We start from the raw sequence: 20,241 nt of genomic DNA on the forward strand, positions 1-20,241 counted from the left end.
CGTGTGGCTTCTTCCAAAGCAGAGGCACACAAGGGAAAACAAATCTTCCCCATCCAGTGGGACTCACCTATTAAATCAAATACAACAAGTAGCTTGTTCTGTTTACATAATTACGCCTACCTGCTATGGCTTGGTTTAGAAAAAAAAAAAACAACCAACCAACAAACCAAAACACTGCACTGCCATATAATTCTCCCCTGTCCACTGGGACTGACTTCAGTTTCTCCTAAGATACTGCATGCAATGGAAGTGAGAGACAACAAGAGAAACCAAAATCTGTTTAGGTATTTAAAAATGCAATAGCTGTATGCAATCCCGACCTCACACCCAGCAGCATTCTGTCAAACCCCCAAACTGATGTGCCTGTAAAACTGTCCCAAGGAGCAGTGATCAGGGTCAATGCCTCTGGCTGTATCTGCAATACAGCTGCTATCGCAAATGAGGGGAAAAAGAAATGAAATTAATGGAAGAGCATAAAAGACACCAACCGCTTTCACTTCTGAAAGCCAAAAAAGGGCCACGGAGAAGACTCCAGTAAAAGGAGACATCATTGGGACATCATTGGGCAGTTGGTATTACTAAAAGCAGCAGAGAATCCTCCAGTCAACTCTTCTCTGGCTGTAACTCATTCCAGCTCACTCTTACCACGGTGCCTGAGGGTTCCGAGCAAGGCCTTGGACCACCAGCTTTGGGTATTTACATGCAAGTTATTAGGAATGTTTACTGGGAATAACACAGCTCAGTTCCAGCCCTTACAGTGTACAGCACAGAAAAATTTTCTACTTCAAACTCCAAAGGAATTCTTAAATAAGTAATTTTTAAACAAACCTTAGACATATCTCACGTTTAAACAGTTATCAGGTCAGAAATAAAGCTACTCCTCAGCTTTTCATTTTATCAAGCTTATTGCCCCAGGCTAAAAGAAAATTGTCTGCCACTGCTGCCTAACATCAAGGCAACGTAGATTTTCAAAAGACTGTGGACTTGTGGTTTAGGTTTTTCTTCTCCAGAATTACATCTAAATTAAAAAAAAAAAGAAAAAGAAAACAAACCAAACTTTTTATACTTCTTACAATCAAAGACCTTAAAGCTGCAGGACAATGGAGTCTGGAGACCAGGCAGAGAAACAGCTGAGGCCATTAGAGTCACCTCCTCCTCCCAGATAAACGTCTGGCTTTACTTTTGAAACTGGCAGCGATAAGCTGTTTTGAGCTCATTAACATGCATGTCACCTGCCACCTCTCCCTGCCTTCAGTGCTTGCTTTGAAGTTGTCTTGTTGGAAGGTTTGGCGGTCATCTGCTCTTAGCCTTCTCCTCAGGCTTCCCAGATCACTTCTCTTGTTTATTAGTCATAATATTGGGCAGTAACAATCGTTATATTAGCAAGTACGAAATGCCTCTTGTAATGTTTGTGCTGCTAATCACAACCTCCTTGAATTTTGTTCATTATGTGCACCCACAAGCAAGGAACCCCAGTTCTATTTTCATTTGCTGTTTTGTCCCCACAACCATTTCCCCTTTGACATGCTACTGCATGAGTGCACGTTACTCCGGCTTCGCAGAGCAGCAGTCACCACTGGAGACCCATACGAACGACAACCAAAGATAAGGTTGACACAAAAGTTTTCTTGTTTCCACATAGAGTTTTGGCAGGTGTATCAGGCAATTACTACAAAGTACCATGGTGCACACAAGGTTGGAAAACAACCACTTCAGTTTAACAAAACAGCTAAAACCAACAAACCAACCCCTCCCTGACACAACACCCCAGCAACCGGTAGGTCACTGCCCCCCTTGCAAGCCTACTGTCCCACACGAGCTGCTTCCCAAACCAGTAACGCTGATGCAGCTGCAGTGCCCACCTGACAGTCAGGGAATGCTGTTCTCATTCCCAAGCTATGGGGTTTTTTTGTTTGGGTTTTTTTTTTTTAATAAATATTTTTCTGCAGTCTGCTCCCTTCGTGGAATTTTGCTTTCCTTAAGTTGCTATTGAAGCAGCTAAGCTCTGTAGGCAAAGACACAGGCTGCCTCTGCATTTAAAAGACGTGTGCAGAAAACTCCGCTAGTTAAAAAAAAGGTAAGAATAATAGTTCCCAATTTTTCTAAGCGATTTCCAGAGAAGCACTAACATTTGTCATTAACTCAACTAAAATTAGACTCCTTGCTGTTCAGAAGTAAATTAAGCCAGCTGTACTACAACCACCTGCAAGGTGCAGTTTGATGCTCGGCTTCAAATTCAGAACACTGCTCATGGTCAGATATTTCATGCTGGTCTCCAGGCTGGGTCCTTCTGCTGAAATTTAACTAAGCAGCTCTGGCAAGGACTTTACGATCACCCCAGGTAGGGGGGCCAGCACAGGTTTAAGTAATGACAGGAGTGGTTAAGCCTTCAAGGTAGAAGACGGGACTCTTCTGCAAGAGCCAAAAAAAATTGTATTTCAGATGGAGGAAAATGCCCAGCACACAACTCACAGCATTATGGTCTTACTCCTCTTTTGAGTTATGCCAATATAACTGATAATAATCAGTGAAACTGAAGCAGTGATACTTCTCAAGATGCATAATTTCAGGTTCCCAGAAAGATACACTATTAATCATCAGACAAAGCACTTTAACAGAAAAAAACAAGTCAGGCCTTCAGGCCTTCTAAAGGACTTAAACAGAGACCACAAACTTCAAACTAAGCATAGCTTGCAGACAAACTCTGCAAGTTTGATTTGGTTTTGTTCAGCAATTATAGCACAAGGAAAGCATCCTCATATGAAACTCCTGCAAGAAAGAGCAGACTCTTAATCTGTTTTCAGCCGCCTTCAAATGATGCTTCCTTCCTTCCATCCCTGGGGCTCCCGGGCAGCACCAAAGCCCACAAACTCCATGCTGTCCCTCAAACCACAGCTGCCCTACCATAACTGCAGCCCCAGTGGCACACACTGCCTTCCCCTCACCCTCTTTAGTGTGTACAAACTCACACAGCTAGCACTGGACAATCATGGGATCCAGCAAAACCATCTCACTGACATTTTCCATACTTGCTCATAAGCCAGCCACTCCTTCCTGCTGCCCTGCATTTCAAGAATATAAACCTGACAACGTCAAGTGCTCAGGAGAAATGTGAGAGTTTGTGTCATACAGATATTTTGCCATTTGCTGTGTTAGACAGATGGAGCTTTCCAGAGCAGCCTACAGTAGTTGGGTTGGGTTTTTTTCCCCTCTTTTTTAAACATAGCACTCATTACAGTTGCCAGTGAGAAAGGCAATGGTCTAAATGCTGTGCTGGAATCTTAACTGATTCCAGTAAGGATGCCTGATCATAAGTCCTTCATAGGAAGAACAACCTAAAAAACCTCAACCAAAAAGCTTCCCAGTGATTAATACGCTATGGCAGCTCCTTTAAGCCCGAGTTTCTCACAGCAGTCTGGAGGAGACATTGACCTCTGAGTCATCTGGAAAGATGCAGCACAGTTTATGGAAATTCTTGCTTGACCTTGTCTGTTCTGCTCTTGGTCTCTGCAGGGTTCGCAAATCTCTATTTAACTACTCTTTCTTAGTCTCCCATTACTTTGTAAAGCGATAGAATTAGCAAATTAATTTGGACAGATGTTCTGCAATGGTGCCCAAAGACACTCTATGGAGAGAAGTCAGGTTTGGTGTAAGCCAAAGAGCAAAGTCCATCCATACCTGAGGGAGAAGCTGTCAGGGACTCAACCGCTTGTTTCTTGGCATCCTCTCTTACCCCTCTTCACCACACACCCCAGGCAGATGCAGGATACCTGTTCCTTTCCTCACGCTGATTGGGCTTCCAAGCAGGAGGAACAAACACTACCCATTTCTGGTGGCCTAATGGCTGAATGCAGCACTATGCATTTATTCTTTTTTTTAACAATTCCCCTATTATTTGGTATTTTGCATAAAAGCCAAGCCTAGACCTTAAAGCCAAACGAACAAGCAAGGATCTCAAACTTGAAAAGTCTTGCAGGTGAGAGCTGGCGGCTGAACACTGCACCTGAGTGTACTTTCTCCAAGCATCAAAGAGGAAGATGAACAAGACCACTTCTAATTTATAACTTCTGCAGTATGACACATTAACTCTGAACAGAAGAATCTGGTTAAACTGAAGTAATAACACAAGATGTCCTTTTGGCTTTTGAACCAACTACCCGCTCCTTGTCTCACATGCTCTCACCCTCCAGCTCTTCCTTCCGGAGACTGTAAGCAAACATTAAAAAACAGTAGTAACAACTGTCATTCGTGTTTGATCTGCTTCTTTAGCAGTCACATGCCAACAAAAGGATAAATTTACACAATGCTTGTGGTGAAGCAAAGAAGCCCTTCTCCAATTATGTAAGGCTCTTCTGACTATGAAGAGGGCAGCAGAAGAGACACAGAAGTAACACCTTGTTACCTTTCTTGGTGCAAAGCAGGGGGAAAAAAAGAAAAAAAAAAAAGAATCAAAAAAAGAATATAAAAAGGAGAGGGGAAAAAAAGCCCAATCTCCCTTCTGCTCAGTAAATAATAAATAAATATAAGGTTGATAGAAAAACAATAATAATAGCTTAATGCTAAATATTCTGTGTTCATTAGTTAAGACCAAATGACAGTGTTATATATATATGTAAAGATTTTCATTTTTAAAGAATGCAGGATTAAAGCAATATATTTATTTCTAGTTTACAGAGTTCACCTGTCTGACCACTCCTGCCAGTAGAAAAGCTGAGTTGCCATGGAGAGAAGTCAATGAAAAATTATTTATCTAGAATGGACTTTTTATTTTTGTCATCCAAACTTCTTTCCAGGTTTTAGTCATTACTATATACTACGCAACAATCATGTTTTAACTAATGGCCATTCAGAAATGTTTACTGAGGTGAACAGAACTCGATGACATCAATCCCACTTTGACCACAGGGATTTTTGTGCGTACAGTGTGCTTCAAGGATAATACAGTGTTACCAAAAAGACTTAACGTGTCTGGGCACCTTCATTGTTTCTTGTTATTGTAGTAGCTTTTTCCTTATTTGCTTCCCAGTTTGTAGGTGAAGAGGAGAGTCCGATGAGGTCTCATCACATGAGATAAAAGGAGCTACTCCCTAACGTTTATGAAACTGCCAGGAAACCAAAGCCAAATCTTTAGTGAGCATCAAGTGCTATACACTCCTCCAGACTATGCCCTTAATAACGCTTGAGGATTTATCAACACTGCTTCTTGGCCCTGCCATCAAGCCAATGCCCTTTAAGACATCCCAGTCTTTGTCAATGGAGGTATACAAGGGTCTTTGTTGGTGCTGTGGTTCTCCTAAAGACATGAAAAAAGAGAACGGCCTAAAAGCATCTTTAGGTGCTGGGGGAAGAGGTAAAACCTGGCACGTTAACAGAAGGAATACATCAAAGCTTCATGTATTTTTAAGTCTTCTCCCAATAAATTTGGAAAGATGCCTTAAAGAGACAGGGATGATGTTTGAAAGCGATGGCTTTTATTTGGGGAAGAGATGTTCAGTTTCTTTATGTGAATGCAAAGCGAGTCACTGCACAGTTATCCAGTGCGGACTAATTCACTCTACAGTGAATCTGCTTGTCTATTCAGACTGGAAGGCTTAACTTGTCAATGTTGCCATGAACAGAAGCTGTCAATAATGAATTCACAGCTGCAGGTGACATACGCCATACAAATTGAATTAGCCAAAAAACATGTGGTAAAAGAAACAGCTTTCCTAAACGATGCCAGTGGAGATGACGGGAAAACTGTATTTGGCATGTAGCCGCTAAGTATAACCAGGGCTGAACAGTTTAAACAAAATTTGTGCTCCCAGTTGCTGGGATGAAGAGGGAAGAACAGCAGTTTCTGCTAGTCTAGACCTATACACTGTCAGGGTCACAAGGGGGGAGCAGCCTCCCCACAGCTCCTGCTTCACCAAAAACAAAAGGGAGAGCCAGCCTTTCAGCTGAAGGACCCCCTGATTAGCCTTCCCAAGATCCTTTCTTTGGGTGAATCTTTCACCTGCAAGCAACGTACCTCACTAGATGTTTCCTAAAAGCAATCCAGCCCAGCCCTGTTCCCCAATCACCTCTCTCATACTGTGCATCAAAATATATATGCAGATGTGCAACCACACTGTTTCTTCCTCTTCACTCTCCAGGCTTTAGCACTGAAAGACTGTATCATTGAAACCAAATAGAAGTAAGCAAATATGATAAAGACAAGCCTGAAACAAGCAGAAAACAAAGCAATGGATTTTTCACTAGAGCTTACAGAGCCATTATCCAAACCACCTATGCATGAAAACTGTCAGAGGTCACAGCCTAAAGATGCCTACCTCAAATGAGAATCATTCAGCATATTCACAAAAGGTTTCATCTATCGGCTTCAAAATGGACTAAGCATATAATTAAAACCAGCGTTTTGGTTTGTGCAAAACCATTTCTTTCATTATCTTCAATTCCCTTTTTATTACATTCTTACTCTGCCACAGATTTAACAGCACTCCCACACCAGCATGGGTAAAGCTACTCGTGCTCTGGCAGCTGTAGGATTATTATGGGCATTTGGATTAAGGCACATGCCCAATGGAAAGCGAAAAAGAAGTTTCATTCAGCTTACAGCACCATAGCTAACTTTGCCCTATCTAAAATCATATTAAACCAGAGATACACGAGATGACATAAAAAGAACAAGGATGGGAAAAGAGATAAGATAAAAATAGAAACGGGACCACGACAGTTGGGAGAGAACAAAGAAGGCTTATTTCTGAAAAATAAGCTTGCCCTCAAATTAAAAAAAAAATAAAAATAAAAAACCCCAAAGAGGCAAAGAGTTTTAAGCCCTGAAATGCCCTTTATCTTTTTGGCAATAGATAATGAAGAATGGGTAATGCAGAAGGTAAGACCCTGCACTGCTTTAACTTTCTCCCCCAGGAGTAAAATATCCCAACAAGCAAATAATGAAATGCAGACCACAGCGCACTTCCTATTTTGAGATATGATGTGCAGTGCCAAACCTATTTTGAAGCAAATAAAGTCTCTTTGCGTGAAAGTACTTCCGTAACTTCTCAACAGTATCATTTTGCCAGTTTCCTCTCATTTTCCACAAGAAATTGCCTAGTCACTTGCAGCTAATTAATACCCTTTTGCATGAAAAGCAGAGTACAGCCACACTCTCCCCCAGGCTGCCTTCTGCTGAAGAACAAACACATAGCACACTTCCACTCATTTTACTCATAGCTGGGACAAGAAAGAGGGTATCTCTTTGCTTGAATGCAACATTTTACAGAACTTTCAGGATCTTAAGCCTTCAGAACTTGCTCAAAAGGCATTTGATTAAGTGGGAGACAGAATGGCCTCATGCTTCCTGAGGAAGCTAGGCTAAATCCATCTGGCAGAAATCTACAGGATGTTTTTTGTTCACATTAATACTTTCCCGAGGTACTACAGTGAGATCTTACAAAACTTACTTAGGAGAACCCTGGAGTGTTCACAGTCACTTATCACAAAGCCCCCAAACTTTCAACCTACCAGGTGACCACAGAACTCACTGCACGGTCAGCTGTCCCAATATTCAGTGAGGATTTGGGGACTCTATCCACTAGCCCTCAGACTGACACCCTGCATATACTAACTGCAGCTGCATCACCACTCGACTTTCTCATCATGTCATTTCGCCCTTCTCCTTTTCAGCAATCTTTACGGGCAAAAGAAAAATCATAGCAACAGAAGCAGTCTCTCTAACCATAAAACCTGCTGCAGCCTCACTGAGAAAACCACAGAATCATGGCAAGCGTTGCATTTTAACCATCCAAACAGATACCTCACCCAGGTCAGCAAAAGCCAACCCCAAAATGCACCTTCTAAACACAGTAATGCATGCACAGCCATCATTGTTTCTGTTAGTCTCTGCCCTTCGACGACCTGTTCTCCCACAGCTGAATTTACCCTGCCAACAACAGAGCCCCCCAACAATTGCACTCACCTCTGTGGACTCAGAAGGGATTTCCAATTTGGACAGTTTGGCTTTGGTGTTTGCCTTCAAATGTGAGATTTTTTCATAGGGCTCTCCATGGTATTCCTCTAGGAGAGGTTTGAGCTCCGGTGATTCAACTGGTGCCTGATCTTGGCCATCCATTGGTCTGACATAGGCAGTTGGTTTCTGCTGCATTGCATTCGTTTTTGATGGTAAAGATGGGGGGAAAGTGTGAGACAAAGGCTGAGCGGTGCTGGTCAGTTTAACGGCTGAGCTTTCCCGACTTTCCTTCTCCTGTGACCCTGTCACTAGGTCCTGAGATGATTTTGTTTGACTGTAGGTCACCCCGTAACTTTTGCTGCTGTTCTGTGACCTGGAATTGACATGCTGGCTGGAATGTAGAGGTGACAGGGGTGTCACTGGAGAAGACAAAGATGACAGCAACGGAGAAAGTGCCAAAAGGGAGGCCTGCAGTTCATTAGCACGACCTTCACCACCTGCACGCCTGTCATTTCTCTTGTGGTGAAAGCCTGTGTAACTTTCCTGGCCACCACGATTGTGTTCTTGACCTTGGTTCCAACCGTTGGATAAGCTGTGACTCTTAGTGTGCAAACCTGAAGGCTGTTCTGTTCTTGACTGTGCCTTTTGGTAATGAATGGAGTGGCTTGGAGGGGGAGGAGCTACAACTGTAGGTCCCATGGGTGGATGGTGGGTTGTGCGGTGGAATGATGATGGTAAAGTATGGCTGCTTTTTTCAAGGAAGTATGGGCGATCAGGCTTTCCTTGTGGGATCAGAGGAGCAACACTTTTTGGAATCCCTATGAGATTCTGGTGGGATTTGTTGCTGATGAGCTCCTTGACCTCCTCATAATTGCCCAGCATGTTCTGAATTCGGCTTGACAACTCATCTTCTTTATTAGTCTGCAACAAAAGAACAGAGAGGGGGAAATTTAAAAAGCACAGACCCCTGTACCCCAAGAGATCCAGCTCAAGAAGAGGCATGCTTCAGGATCTTATTTTAATCACCATGCATCACCACAAACGAAAATTATTCAAGCTCATCTTGATCCTGCATGCAAGTCTTTCCAAAGCAAGTGCAACTGCTCTAGTCAGTTCTTCTGAGCCAAGACTGTAGGTGTGCCTGCAGTCTTCAGGAACACTAACATCAGACCCAGTTTCCACCACAGCTGCAGGCAGACAGGCAGCCAAGCTGCTCCTGCTCTTGAGCACTCTCCCTCAAATTCCCAGACTACAGGAGGCCCCCAAATGAACCTGTCCAACCCAAAGTCTGTGCTTATGTACGGAGCTTCAAGCACATACTCTGATGAATTTTAATTAAGCAGGTGGGAAGATGCTGTGTTTGCCCATATCATGCTCAGGTCTGCTATACCATATGCAGAGGCCACAGCTCTCCTCTTCCACCCCAACCCTCTTTCCTCCTCTTCCTCTACCACGTGCCCCCTGCCATTACCTTGTAGGGTTCTGCGAAGAGGGGAGTCTTCTCGGGGAACTTGTCTTTCTCCTGCAGAGCCTCCTGATTCCGCCTCTCTTTCTCTCGAATACGCAGCAAGTTTCTGTCCTCATTGTACAAGCTTTAGGAAAGAAAGAAAGGGTGGTTAAAACTTTACAACAGTGTTATCAACAAGTATCTGCTTTGTGCAGAAATCCTGGCTTTCAGACAATGGTATATGTCTAGCACAAAAGTAATTTGGAAATCCACAAGGTGGATATCTGACAAATCGGTTATGTCAAGTATTTGCCATACCACATAGTAATGTAACATACAAGTTACATGTAGCATGGATGTTCTCAGTGACTTCTACTCCTGATACCACCCATTAAGAATGGTGGGAAGGGAAAAACTATCCATCCATTTAATTGTGAAGCATGAACTGAGAAGTCAATGTGGGGATAAGCACATGAGCTGGCAAATCCAGTTGCAACAATGGATGTAAAAACTACCATTCTTGTTCTCCTCCAGACTTCTGCTCCAACTCTTCACCTGAGAGTAAAGAAGAATTCACTATTTTGAAGATGTTGCCACTTTCAGAGGTTGAGCTTTGTCTACTCTACAAACAGGCTTGAAAACTTACTCGCTACTTTAAATGGACATTTGGAAAGCTGCTTACCTGGCAAACCATGTAGTTGCATTTAAAGCAATCACATGTATTTAAAGACAAGGTCTCAGAAATTGGAAAACACCAGGTTGAAACACCCTGTGCCTCCTCAACCACATACGCATGCACTCAATTCCACCAGGCCCACAACAGAACAGCAATAAAGTTGTGTCTCATGCACAGCAGGATGTCTTCATGAAAAAACAGACCCTTTAAACTATATGTCCTCTGTGAAATACTACTGCAAAATAAGAGAATCCATTTCTCTAACACTTATGGACACTTGGGAAGAAAAATCATGCAGGTACAGTATATAAATGCAGATTTTTCTCTCCTCTCCTATTTCTACTGTACTGCACAGCCTACTGCATACATACAACTCCTATATTCTTCCTCATACTCAACTTCTTAAGTGTCCAGTTTGGAAGGGAAGAGCCTTGTCTTCCCCACCAGTGACATCTTCTCAAATACCACACCAATAATCATCTACTGAAAGTTTAATCCTCCCTAAAGGAGAGGCAGAGGGCTTGCTTTGCTGGAACAGTTAACCAAGAGGTTTGACTACTGCAGAGTCAGTTTCCTGACTCAATGCAAGCTCTGGAAAAGGATGCTGACGGCAAATTTCCATATATGGGACTGCAGCAAGGAGGTACTTGTGTCACTAAGACAGAAAAAACATATTCAGGGGTTAGAGTGTGCACATTTAAAATAGTTTCCAACTTTGTTACTGCTGAACTTTTTCCAAACATAGCAAACCAGAAGTTTCCAGTAGGCTCTATGTAGCCTACTTCTGCAAATGAATTAAATGATTTTTAAAATTTAATGAAAAAAAAAAAAAAAAAAAGAATCACAGATCACTGATTCAGTAAAAATACACAATCCTTCTGCTACAAACAATATAAAATAGAAGCATTTCTTCTGTGCATCTGATGCCATTTTGCATGTGAGCAATTTCATATCTACAGTCAGTTAGTTGGTCAGCTGCCCTGTGTGTGCCAGGAAAGTTTTGTGCAGCCAGATACAGGAGATGCCAACTGCAGAAGACAAAAAATTAGGAGGAATATAAAGCAAACTAGAAGCAATCTTGGCTACATCTACTACTTGAAATTGTATGCATACAATGCATTTCACATTGACAGCATTTTTTAAACATTATCTGTTTAAGTTATCTGGTGAATTTTTGCGCAATGAAACACCATTTTCCAAACATTCCAGGAAGTAAAAAATGATTCTGTAAATATCCTTTCTATATACCTCAAAAAAATTCTCTTAACAGCAAATGTGAAATAACTACCAAAGATGATTTAACAGCTAAGACAGTGGCTTTTAGCATGAAAGAGACCTCTGAAACCTCCTCTTCAATCTGTGACACCAAGGCCCGGTGTCAGGAACACCAACACCAACTGTAGAAGAAACTTTTCTTTGTTTTGACGGGCGCAACTTAACCGGGATCAATCAGCTCCTCTTCCCCCACGGGTTCCCAGTGCATTTTCCCTGTGGCTGCACAAGCACTCACGCCAACACAGTAGGGAGGGCAAAGGAACAAAACCACCACCCTTGGCAGTACTCGCTTCTTGCCTCTTTGCCCTGCAGTCAGTATTTTCCCTTAACAATTATACAACTCTCCTGCAAGGACCTCTTCTGATGCGTTTGGACTAATCCAGACTGTTACCGCAACCAGGTGCTCAGCTCCAGCTCTCCCCACCCACCTTGACTTTTTCCCTTTTGAGGCTACCACCAAGTATGTTTTTGAGCCTAAGGATAGTATTCAGTGCAATACTGAAGGTACAAAAGGACAATCTTAAGTTAGTTTTAACTTCTCCTCATTTAGCATCAGCTGTGTTCCCAGTCGTGTTCTTCCCTGTCAGTTCTTCAGCCATAATTTTCATCATTCAGTAGACAGAGGGACATATAGGAAATTAAGAGACATAAACGGGATCTACTTCTTACAAGTATGACAACTGTGCTAAACAGAGCAAAGCTCCTTCTGCTGCTTCATGTCTTTTGATACACTCACACATTTTGGTCTGCACAACGCTGCTGACATCTCAGCCTGCCCTGTTACTATTTCTGTCTTGATCTACACCATGAATGCCAAGCACTCAGACCTACACAGTACTATTCAATACAACTACAACATCAAACATACATGCTTGTTTTTGTTTGTTTTCTCCCGGGTGCTTATTAAATTACTCATGGTTTTGGCTGCAGTACACAGCACACAGAGATATTGCGCCAACTTTCCCCAAAATAGATTTTGCTACTTGCAATCCGCAGATCGTTGCGGCACGCTTCGGAGCCAGGGCTCCCAGAGACAAGCTGCTGAGCTGGCAGAGCGCTCTGCTGAAGCCCAAGGTGATAAGAAATTAAAGTGGTTTAAAATGTTCCTCTAAACAACACGTAAGGACAAAAGCAACAGCCAATGCATTTCTTTTTAAAAGATTGTTTTCAAATGAGCCACTCTCATTTTATCTTCCCAGGTAAGACTCTGCCTCTTTCAGGGGGGCAGAGAAAGACAGAAAAGCCACAAGACTGAACACAAGTCTCTTGGGGAACACTGCCACGACTAAAAGAGTAACTTCTCTTCTAAGAGACTCATTCCCAACCTCCTTAATAACCTCAGTTACTTTTCAAAACTCTAACGTCACTACTAGAGCACACCATATCATTTTATAATATGCATTATTATTTAGTAAGGCATATGCAATAGTATTTGAATACTTGAGATCTTTCAAGGTGCACTACCATAGTAGTGGCCATTCCTATAAAACGCTGAGGACTTTGAGCAACAGCCTCCTTACGCTACTAGAGCCAGGCTTGTAACGACTATTACTATCTTGTAATGACTCCACTGCTCCTGCTTGCCTAGCTTTCAATAGTAATCTAAAATTTGCTCCCCAATCAGCTTCTTCACATAGGATTTATTGCCAAGGAGGTAATGTAGATAACTTTCTTAAGCAAACAAACAAAAAAAAACCCCAACCAACCAACAACAAAAAAAAACCACAAAAAAACCCAAACCAAACCAACACAATACTTAAGATGGATCCAGTTAACAAGCCGGGTACCATTTCCACACACCAGATGGCTGACATGGGGAGTTAGTAGGGATCCACACGTTCACTCGTGTTCTCCCCTTTGTATGACAAACCTACACAGAAGATGACTTGGTACGAACAGGCTTTTTTTCTACAGTTGCTGGGTAAAAAGGGCAGGATCTGTAAACTATTCAGATTACTATTCTTGCAGGAAAATACAAACCAGCACATTCTATCAGCAGTAAACCAAGACTGAAAAGCATTACTGATGATGCACAAATATCAGCAGAACAATGCGTGTGGCTGTAAGAGCACCGAGAGGTTGAATCACTCCACAGTGAGACTCTGCTGCCAAACAAACAAGTGGAAATTCTGAACGAGAGGTTTTGTGTTTTGTTCGGCTGTTTTAACCTGCAGATCAGGGAGGGGAGCCAAAGCCCACTGAAATCAGCAAAAGATTTCTTACTCGTTCCAATGGACTTTGTGCTGGGCAACAAGAGCGCATTCTTCAGTCATGGAAAACGGGCCTGACCTGGGACACACATGAGCAAACCTCCAGCAAAATGAACGAAAGTCATCATTTGGACATGACACATCAACTCACAAGGTTCAGTTTCTGCACCTCGCAAAAAAAAAAAAACCAAAAAAAAAAACAAACCAAAAAGAAACCCAAAACAACCAACCCCCCCCCCCAAAACCTCCACACCCCTCACCCCAAAACAAACAACCCTCAAATATTAAAAGTTTGAGTTCATAAATGTTAATCATAAACCAAAGCATTAGCACAATATTACTACTCATATATTTCATCCTCTTTACAATAACATTAAGTCTTAATTATTAAGACAAAACAGAACACGTATGTGCATATACGGGCACAAGCAAAAAATTCACTGGAAAGGAGGCAAGTAGAACATCGGTCTGACGTTGGAAGAACTGGGGAAAACTGGGTTATTTTTATTTGTTCTCCCAGCATAAAATCTGCTGTCAGCACTGCCCAATCAGGGCTTTTGCTTTTTCATTATGCCTTGTTGTAAATGTCTCACTAGATCTCAACTTAGAGTAAGAGAAGCCCATAAAATTCAAGTAGTTTAAAAAGTAGCAGGAGTAATAAAAAAATAAAATAGAATTTAAAATTGAATTAAATTGAATAGAAAAACTGAATAGAATTTAAATTGACAGGTCTTTAAACTAGATGTGAAGGGGGAGAGGGGTGATAACAGCAGGCCTGAGGCTCCTGAGGCAAAAGGAATCCGGGAAACACAGATAAAGCACCACAAAGGAAGGCCACCTGAAGAGCGACACGAAGGAAATGGAGCCATTCCAGCCAGTAAGTCAGCCCCATTGGGCGCCCAGCTGAAGTGCCTTCACACAAATGCACGCAGCATGGGGAACAAGCAAGAGGAGTTAGAGACGTACGCATGCCTCCAGGGCTACGATCTTATTGGCATTACTGAGACGTGGTGGGATGGCTCTTATGACTGGAGTGTTGGAACGGAGGGTTACAGACTCTTCAGGAAGGACAGGCTGGGCAGACGGGGTGGGGGTGTTGCCCTCTATGTCAATGACCAGCTGGAGTGTGTGGAGCTCCACCTTGGGATGGATGAAGACCTGACAGAGAGCTTATGGGTGAGGATTAAAGGGAGAACAGGGGCAGGTGATGTTACAGTAGGGGTCTGCTACAGACCACCAGATCAGAGTGGCAGATAGAAGCAGCATCGCGCTCACACACCCTGGTCCTCATGGGGGACTTCAACCACCCCGGTATCTGTTGGAAGGACAACACATCAGGGCATGTGAAATCCAGGAAGTTCTTGGAATGCGTTAATGATAACTTTCTTCTTCAAACGATCGAGGAGCCAACAAGGAGAGGAGCCGTGCTGGACCTTGTCCTTACCAACAAGGAGGAACTGGTGGGGGATGTGAAGTTCAAGGGTAGCCTCGGCTGCAGTGACCACGAAATGGTAGAATTCAAGATTCATAGGAAAGCGAGGAGGGTGTGCAGCAAGCTCGCTACCCTGAACTTCAGAAGAGCAGACTTTGGTCTCCTGAGAGATCTGATTGGCAGGGTAGCGTGGGAGAAAGAACTGGAGGGGAGAGGGGCCCAAGAAAGCTGGTTGGCATTCAAGGATACCTCCTCCAAGCTCAGGAGAGGTGCATCCCGAAAAAGAAGAAGTCAGGCAAAATAGCCAGCAGGCCTGTGTGGATGAACAAGGAACTGCTGGACAAGCTCGAGACCAAAAAGGAGGCCTATAGAGGGTGGAAGCAGGGACGGGTAGAATGGGCAGAATGTAAAGAAACTGGCCGAGTGGCCAGGAATCAGATCAGGCAAGAGAAAGCCCAGGCAGAACTAAATCTGGCCAGGGACATCAAAAACAATAAGAAAAACTTCTCCAGATATGTCAGGGACAAAGGCAAGACTAGAGAAGTTGTGGGCCCTCTCCGGAAGGAAACGGGAGACCTGGCCTCCCAGGATATGGATAAGGCTGAGCTACTGAACAACTTTTTGCCTCAGTCTTCACCGGCAAGGGCTCTAACCACACTGCCCAAGTCACAGAAGGCAAAAACAAGGGCTCTGCGAATGAAGAACTGCCCACAGTAGGAGAAGATCAGGTTCAAGACCTCTTAAGGAACCTGAAGGACCATAAGTCCATGGGACCTGATGAAATCCACCCACGGGTCCTGAGGGAGCTAGCGGATGAAGTTGCTAAGCCGCTTTCCATCATTTTTGAGGAATCGTGGCAATCTGGCGAAGTTTCCGCTGACTGGAAAAAGGGGAACATAACCCCAATATTCAAAAAAGGAAAAAAGAAGACTCAGGGAACTACAGGCCAGTCAGCCTCACCTCTGTGCCTGGCAAGATCATGAAGCAGATCCTCCTCGAGTCTCTGCTAAGGCACATGGGAAATAAGGAGGTGATTGGAGACAGCCAGCATGGCTTCACCAAGGACAAATCGTGCCTGACAAATTTGGTGGCCTTTTACAATACTGCCACAGGCTTGGTGGACAAGGGCAGAGCAACAGACGTCATCTACCTGGACTTATGCAAAGCATTTGACACTGTCCCACACGACATCCTGGTCTCAAAATTGGAAAGTCATGGGTTTGATGGATGGACCACTCGGTGGATCAGGAACTGGCTGGATGGCCGTGCTCAAAGGGTTGTGGTCAATGGTTCAATGTCCAAGTGGCGGCCAGTGACAAGTGGAGTTCCTCAGGGGTCGGTACTGGGACCAGTGCTGTTCAACATCTTTGTCGGAGACATGGACAGTGGGATAGAGCGCACCCTCAGCAAGTTTGCCGACGACACCAAGCTCGGTGGCGCGGTCAACACGCCGGAGGGCAGGGATGCCATCCAGAGGGACCTGGACAGGCTTGAGAAGTGAGCCTGTGCAAATCGCATGAAGTTCAACCAGGCCAAGCGCAAGGTCCTGCACCTGGGACGTGGCAATCCCAGGCACAAATACAGGTTGGGCGGAGAATGGCTAGAGAGCAGCCCTGAGGAGGAGGACTTGGGAGTGCTCGTGGGTGAGATGCTCAACACGAGCCGGCAGCGCGCGCTGGCAGCCCAGAAAGCCAACCGCATCCTGGGCTGCATCAAGAGAAGCGTGGCCAGCAGGTCGAGGGAGGTGATTCTACCCCTCTGCTCTGGGCTCGTGAGACCCCACCTGGAGTACTGTGTCCAGCTCTGAAGTCCTCAACACAAGGAGGACATGGACCTGTTGGAACGGGTCCAGTGGAGGGCCATGAAGATGATCAGAGGGCTGGAGGACCTCTCCTATGAAGACCGGCTGAGAGAGCTGGGGTTGTTCAGCCTGGAGAAGAGAAGGCTGCGGGGAGACCTCATAGCAGCCTTCCAATATCTGAAGGGAGCCTACGGGAGAGCCGGAGAGGGACTCTTTGTCAGATGTAGTGACAGGACAAGGGGTAATGGTTTTAAATTGGGAGAGGGGAGATTTAGATTAGATATTAGGAAGAAATTCTTTGCTGTGAGGGGGGTGAGGCACTGGAACAGGTTGCCCAGGGAAGCTGTGGATGCCCCATCCCTGGAGGTGTTTAAGGCCAGGCTGGATGGGGCTTTGAGCAACCTGCTCTAGTGGAGGTGTCCCTGCCCATGGCAGGGGGGTTGGAACTCGATGATCTTTAAGGTCCCTTCCAACTCTAACCATTCTACGATTCTATGAAAAAAAAACCCAAACAACCAAAAAACCACTCACCCCAAGCCATATGTTATGACCCTGCAAATTGCTTTCTACTAAAACCCTGTGCTACGTCCATGTGGAATTACAGATATCCTTCAATTTCTGGGCTGGCAAGCATCCAAATTCAGAGTAATCAAACTGTTTTGCTCAGAGGTTCTGATTACATTCAAATAAAAAGAAAACCCTAAACAACTGTAATCTGTCTTTTGTAACAATAATACTCACAATGAGAAGGAGCTGTCTTTCCTACATGAATTCCAACACTGAAACATCTTACATACCACTGGCTGCAAGAACCGCAGCTGTGATACCTCTAAAGGCCTTTTCTCTCCCTGAACCTTCCTCGACCCCGAGCTCTCTTCCCAGCAATAAATTCTTTAAAGAGCGTGTGAAGAGAAAGAGAGGAGGGACACCTCCTTTTTGTCATAATGCCAGCTCCTGCAGGTTTAAAAGCTGACGAACATGCCTGCTGCAGGACAGCCTTGCCGAGAGGGGTTTTCTCTCGTGCACAGGAGTGCCTGGTGCTGCTCAGCATGGCCAGCCGCGCGCCGTCACTGCCACGCTGGCTGCTGGCCGTACACCACCCACTACTCGTTCAGCCAGGCGAGAGGCCATTCCCCTCCGTTGTGCTGTTCAGGATTGCCATCTACTCCCTGCCTCCCCTTCTGAAACGGATCTAACCAATTCTACTTCCGAGTTTTCCCCCAACTTCAGTGCACAGAAGGATGTACAGGTTTAAAAGCAGAAGGATAAGGGAATAAACACTGAGTAGCTACTTATTTAGTCATGCAGTTGAGAGCACCAGCCCTCCCATCTCTTAAGCTACAGATAAGCACTTAAACTACCTGAAGGTAACAGCTAAAAATCATTTTAATTCATATTATCATGTAGGTGGTTAGTTAAAAACAAGTAAGTCATATTGCACTAGATGGCATTCCTGATTCAGAGAAGAAGCATCGGCTGTCTACTGAAATGTCCACTTTTTTAATATAAGCCTGTAGTCACGCTAGTCCCAGCACCTGTAGAGACACTGTTTCTTGGACAGAAGGTTTCTTGGTGGACCCATTAACCTGACCGTTTAGGATATTTGTCACTATGCTCTTTAAAGCTTTTGAAAACCTGGGCAATGATGTATCTCGTAACACCACACAATTTCCCCTAAGTCAGTGTTAGGAAGCCAGGCAGAAAGCAGTGGAGAACCACAGTCAGTTCAGGCCCTGTGTAGAGCCATGCCAAGAGGAGAGGAGGTCTTGACAACCTGCCAGGTGCCATGAGAGGAAACCCATGCAGAGAAGCCACCTGCCAGGCTCCAGCAATCCATCCCTCACACGTGCAGGGACGGAGCCCCAGCCTCGCTATTGCCAAAGTTCCAGGGTGAACCCCAGCTCCTGTTCTTCAGGAACCTCTCAAGATTAGTGGCTTTGATATTTGGATTTTCCTAGAATGGGAACTCAAAAAAACCTCAAAACCAAAACCACCCCCAAGCTCTTCCTTACTGATTTGTGAAAACGCTTTGGGAAACCAGACCTCCAGGCTTAACATCACGACACAAAGCACACAGGAGCCTGGGAGCTGGGGCGCTTCACTGTCCCACCCCATCTGTCTTTAGGGGGGAAACAGTTCAAATTTTGAGAGTTAAAAATAGTGCTGCGCTCTCTGCAGCTGGGCTACACTTGATGTGTCACTAGGAAAATGCAAGTGCCCCCGTATGTTCTAACGGGCAGGTAAGATTGAATGTCTGCCCTGAAACATTAGTTCAGTCTCAATCGTCTTCAAATATGCTCCACAAGAAGTAAACACAAGCACAAATCCCCCATCCTCCACTCCCCCCAAAAAACAACAAATCATGTTTTGCTACACACTGAAACAGTAAAATTCTCCTAGGCTCAAAGCAGCCCGTGCTGGAGAGGGTAGACCACTGGCTCCAGTAGTAAGAGATCTGGTTCAGAAAGGTCTGCAAAGCATACAACACCCTGACCCATGACATCATCCAGGCTTGGGTCTGTAATAGAAACTGTGAAAATACCAACGTGCTCTGAAGCCACTCTCAGTGACATGACAATCCTTACTATGGAGCTTTAAATGCTGATATGTGACAATCCAGCCCATGACAACATTTACAAAAAATAGGCTAGTGCAGGAAGAAATTCTGCTTCTCCTCCCATCCTGCGTGTTCTCTGAACAACAATAAAAATCTGCTTTAGTTTTCATTGTAGTAAGATCTGTTGCTGGCTCCCAAAAGGAATTCTTCCAGCAGCAGGGAAGGGGGTGGAGAAAGGGTAAAAAGCAAATACACAAACGATGTTCGCTTCCTTCTGAACATGCAGAATCTGCATGCCATCAGGACCCCCATGCAGGGTCCTGATGGGATGCACCCACGAGTGCTGAGGGAGCTGGCAGAAGTCATTGCTGGGTCCCTCTCCAACATCTTTGAAAGGTCCTGGAGAACAGGCCAGGTGCCCGAGGACTGGAGGAAAGCCAATGTCATCCCAGTCTTCAAAAAGGGCAAGAAGGAGGACCCAGGAAACTACAGGCCAGTCAGCCTCACCTCCATCCCTTGAAAGATGATGGAGTGGCTCGTTCTGGGCATCATCTCAAAGCATATGGAGGAAAGGAAAGCTATCAGAAGTAGTCAACACAGATTCACCAAAGGGAAATCACGTCTGACTAACCAGATAGCCTTCTACGATGGCATGACTGGATGGATAGATGACGGGAGGGCGGTGGATGTTGTCTGCCTTGACTTCAGCAAGGCTTTTGACACACAATCTCCCACAGCATTCTCATAGGTGAGCTTAGGAAGTGTGGGTTAGATGAATGGACAGTGAGGTGGATTGAAAACCGGCTGAAAGACAGAGCTCAGAGAGTCGTGATTAGGGGCACAGAGTCTAGTTGGAGGTCTGTAACAAGTGGTGTTGCCCAGAGGTCAGTAC

General features: G+C 44.5%; 1 protein-coding gene across 1 annotated transcript in view; it reads right to left on the minus strand.

The window, feature by feature from the left end:
• The window catches only part of AFF1 (ALF transcription elongation factor 1), a 100,525-nt gene that overhangs the window by 53,724 nt on the left and 26,560 nt on the right, over nucleotides 1-20,241 (minus strand). Inside the window, exons 2-3 of the mRNA XM_074154238.1 lie at nucleotides 9,423-9,543; nucleotides 7,961-8,872 (exon numbers count right to left, since the gene is read on the minus strand). Coding sequence (XP_074010339.1) covers nucleotides 7,961-8,872; nucleotides 9,423-9,543 — 1,033 coding nt within the window. The remainder of the gene's footprint in view (nucleotides 1-7,960; nucleotides 8,873-9,422; nucleotides 9,544-20,241) is intronic.

Source organism: Numenius arquata, chromosome 10, assembly GCF_964106895.1.
Source record: "Numenius arquata chromosome 10, bNumArq3.hap1.1, whole genome shotgun sequence".
Taxonomy (NCBI): Eukaryota; Metazoa; Chordata; class Aves; order Charadriiformes; family Scolopacidae; genus Numenius; species Numenius arquata.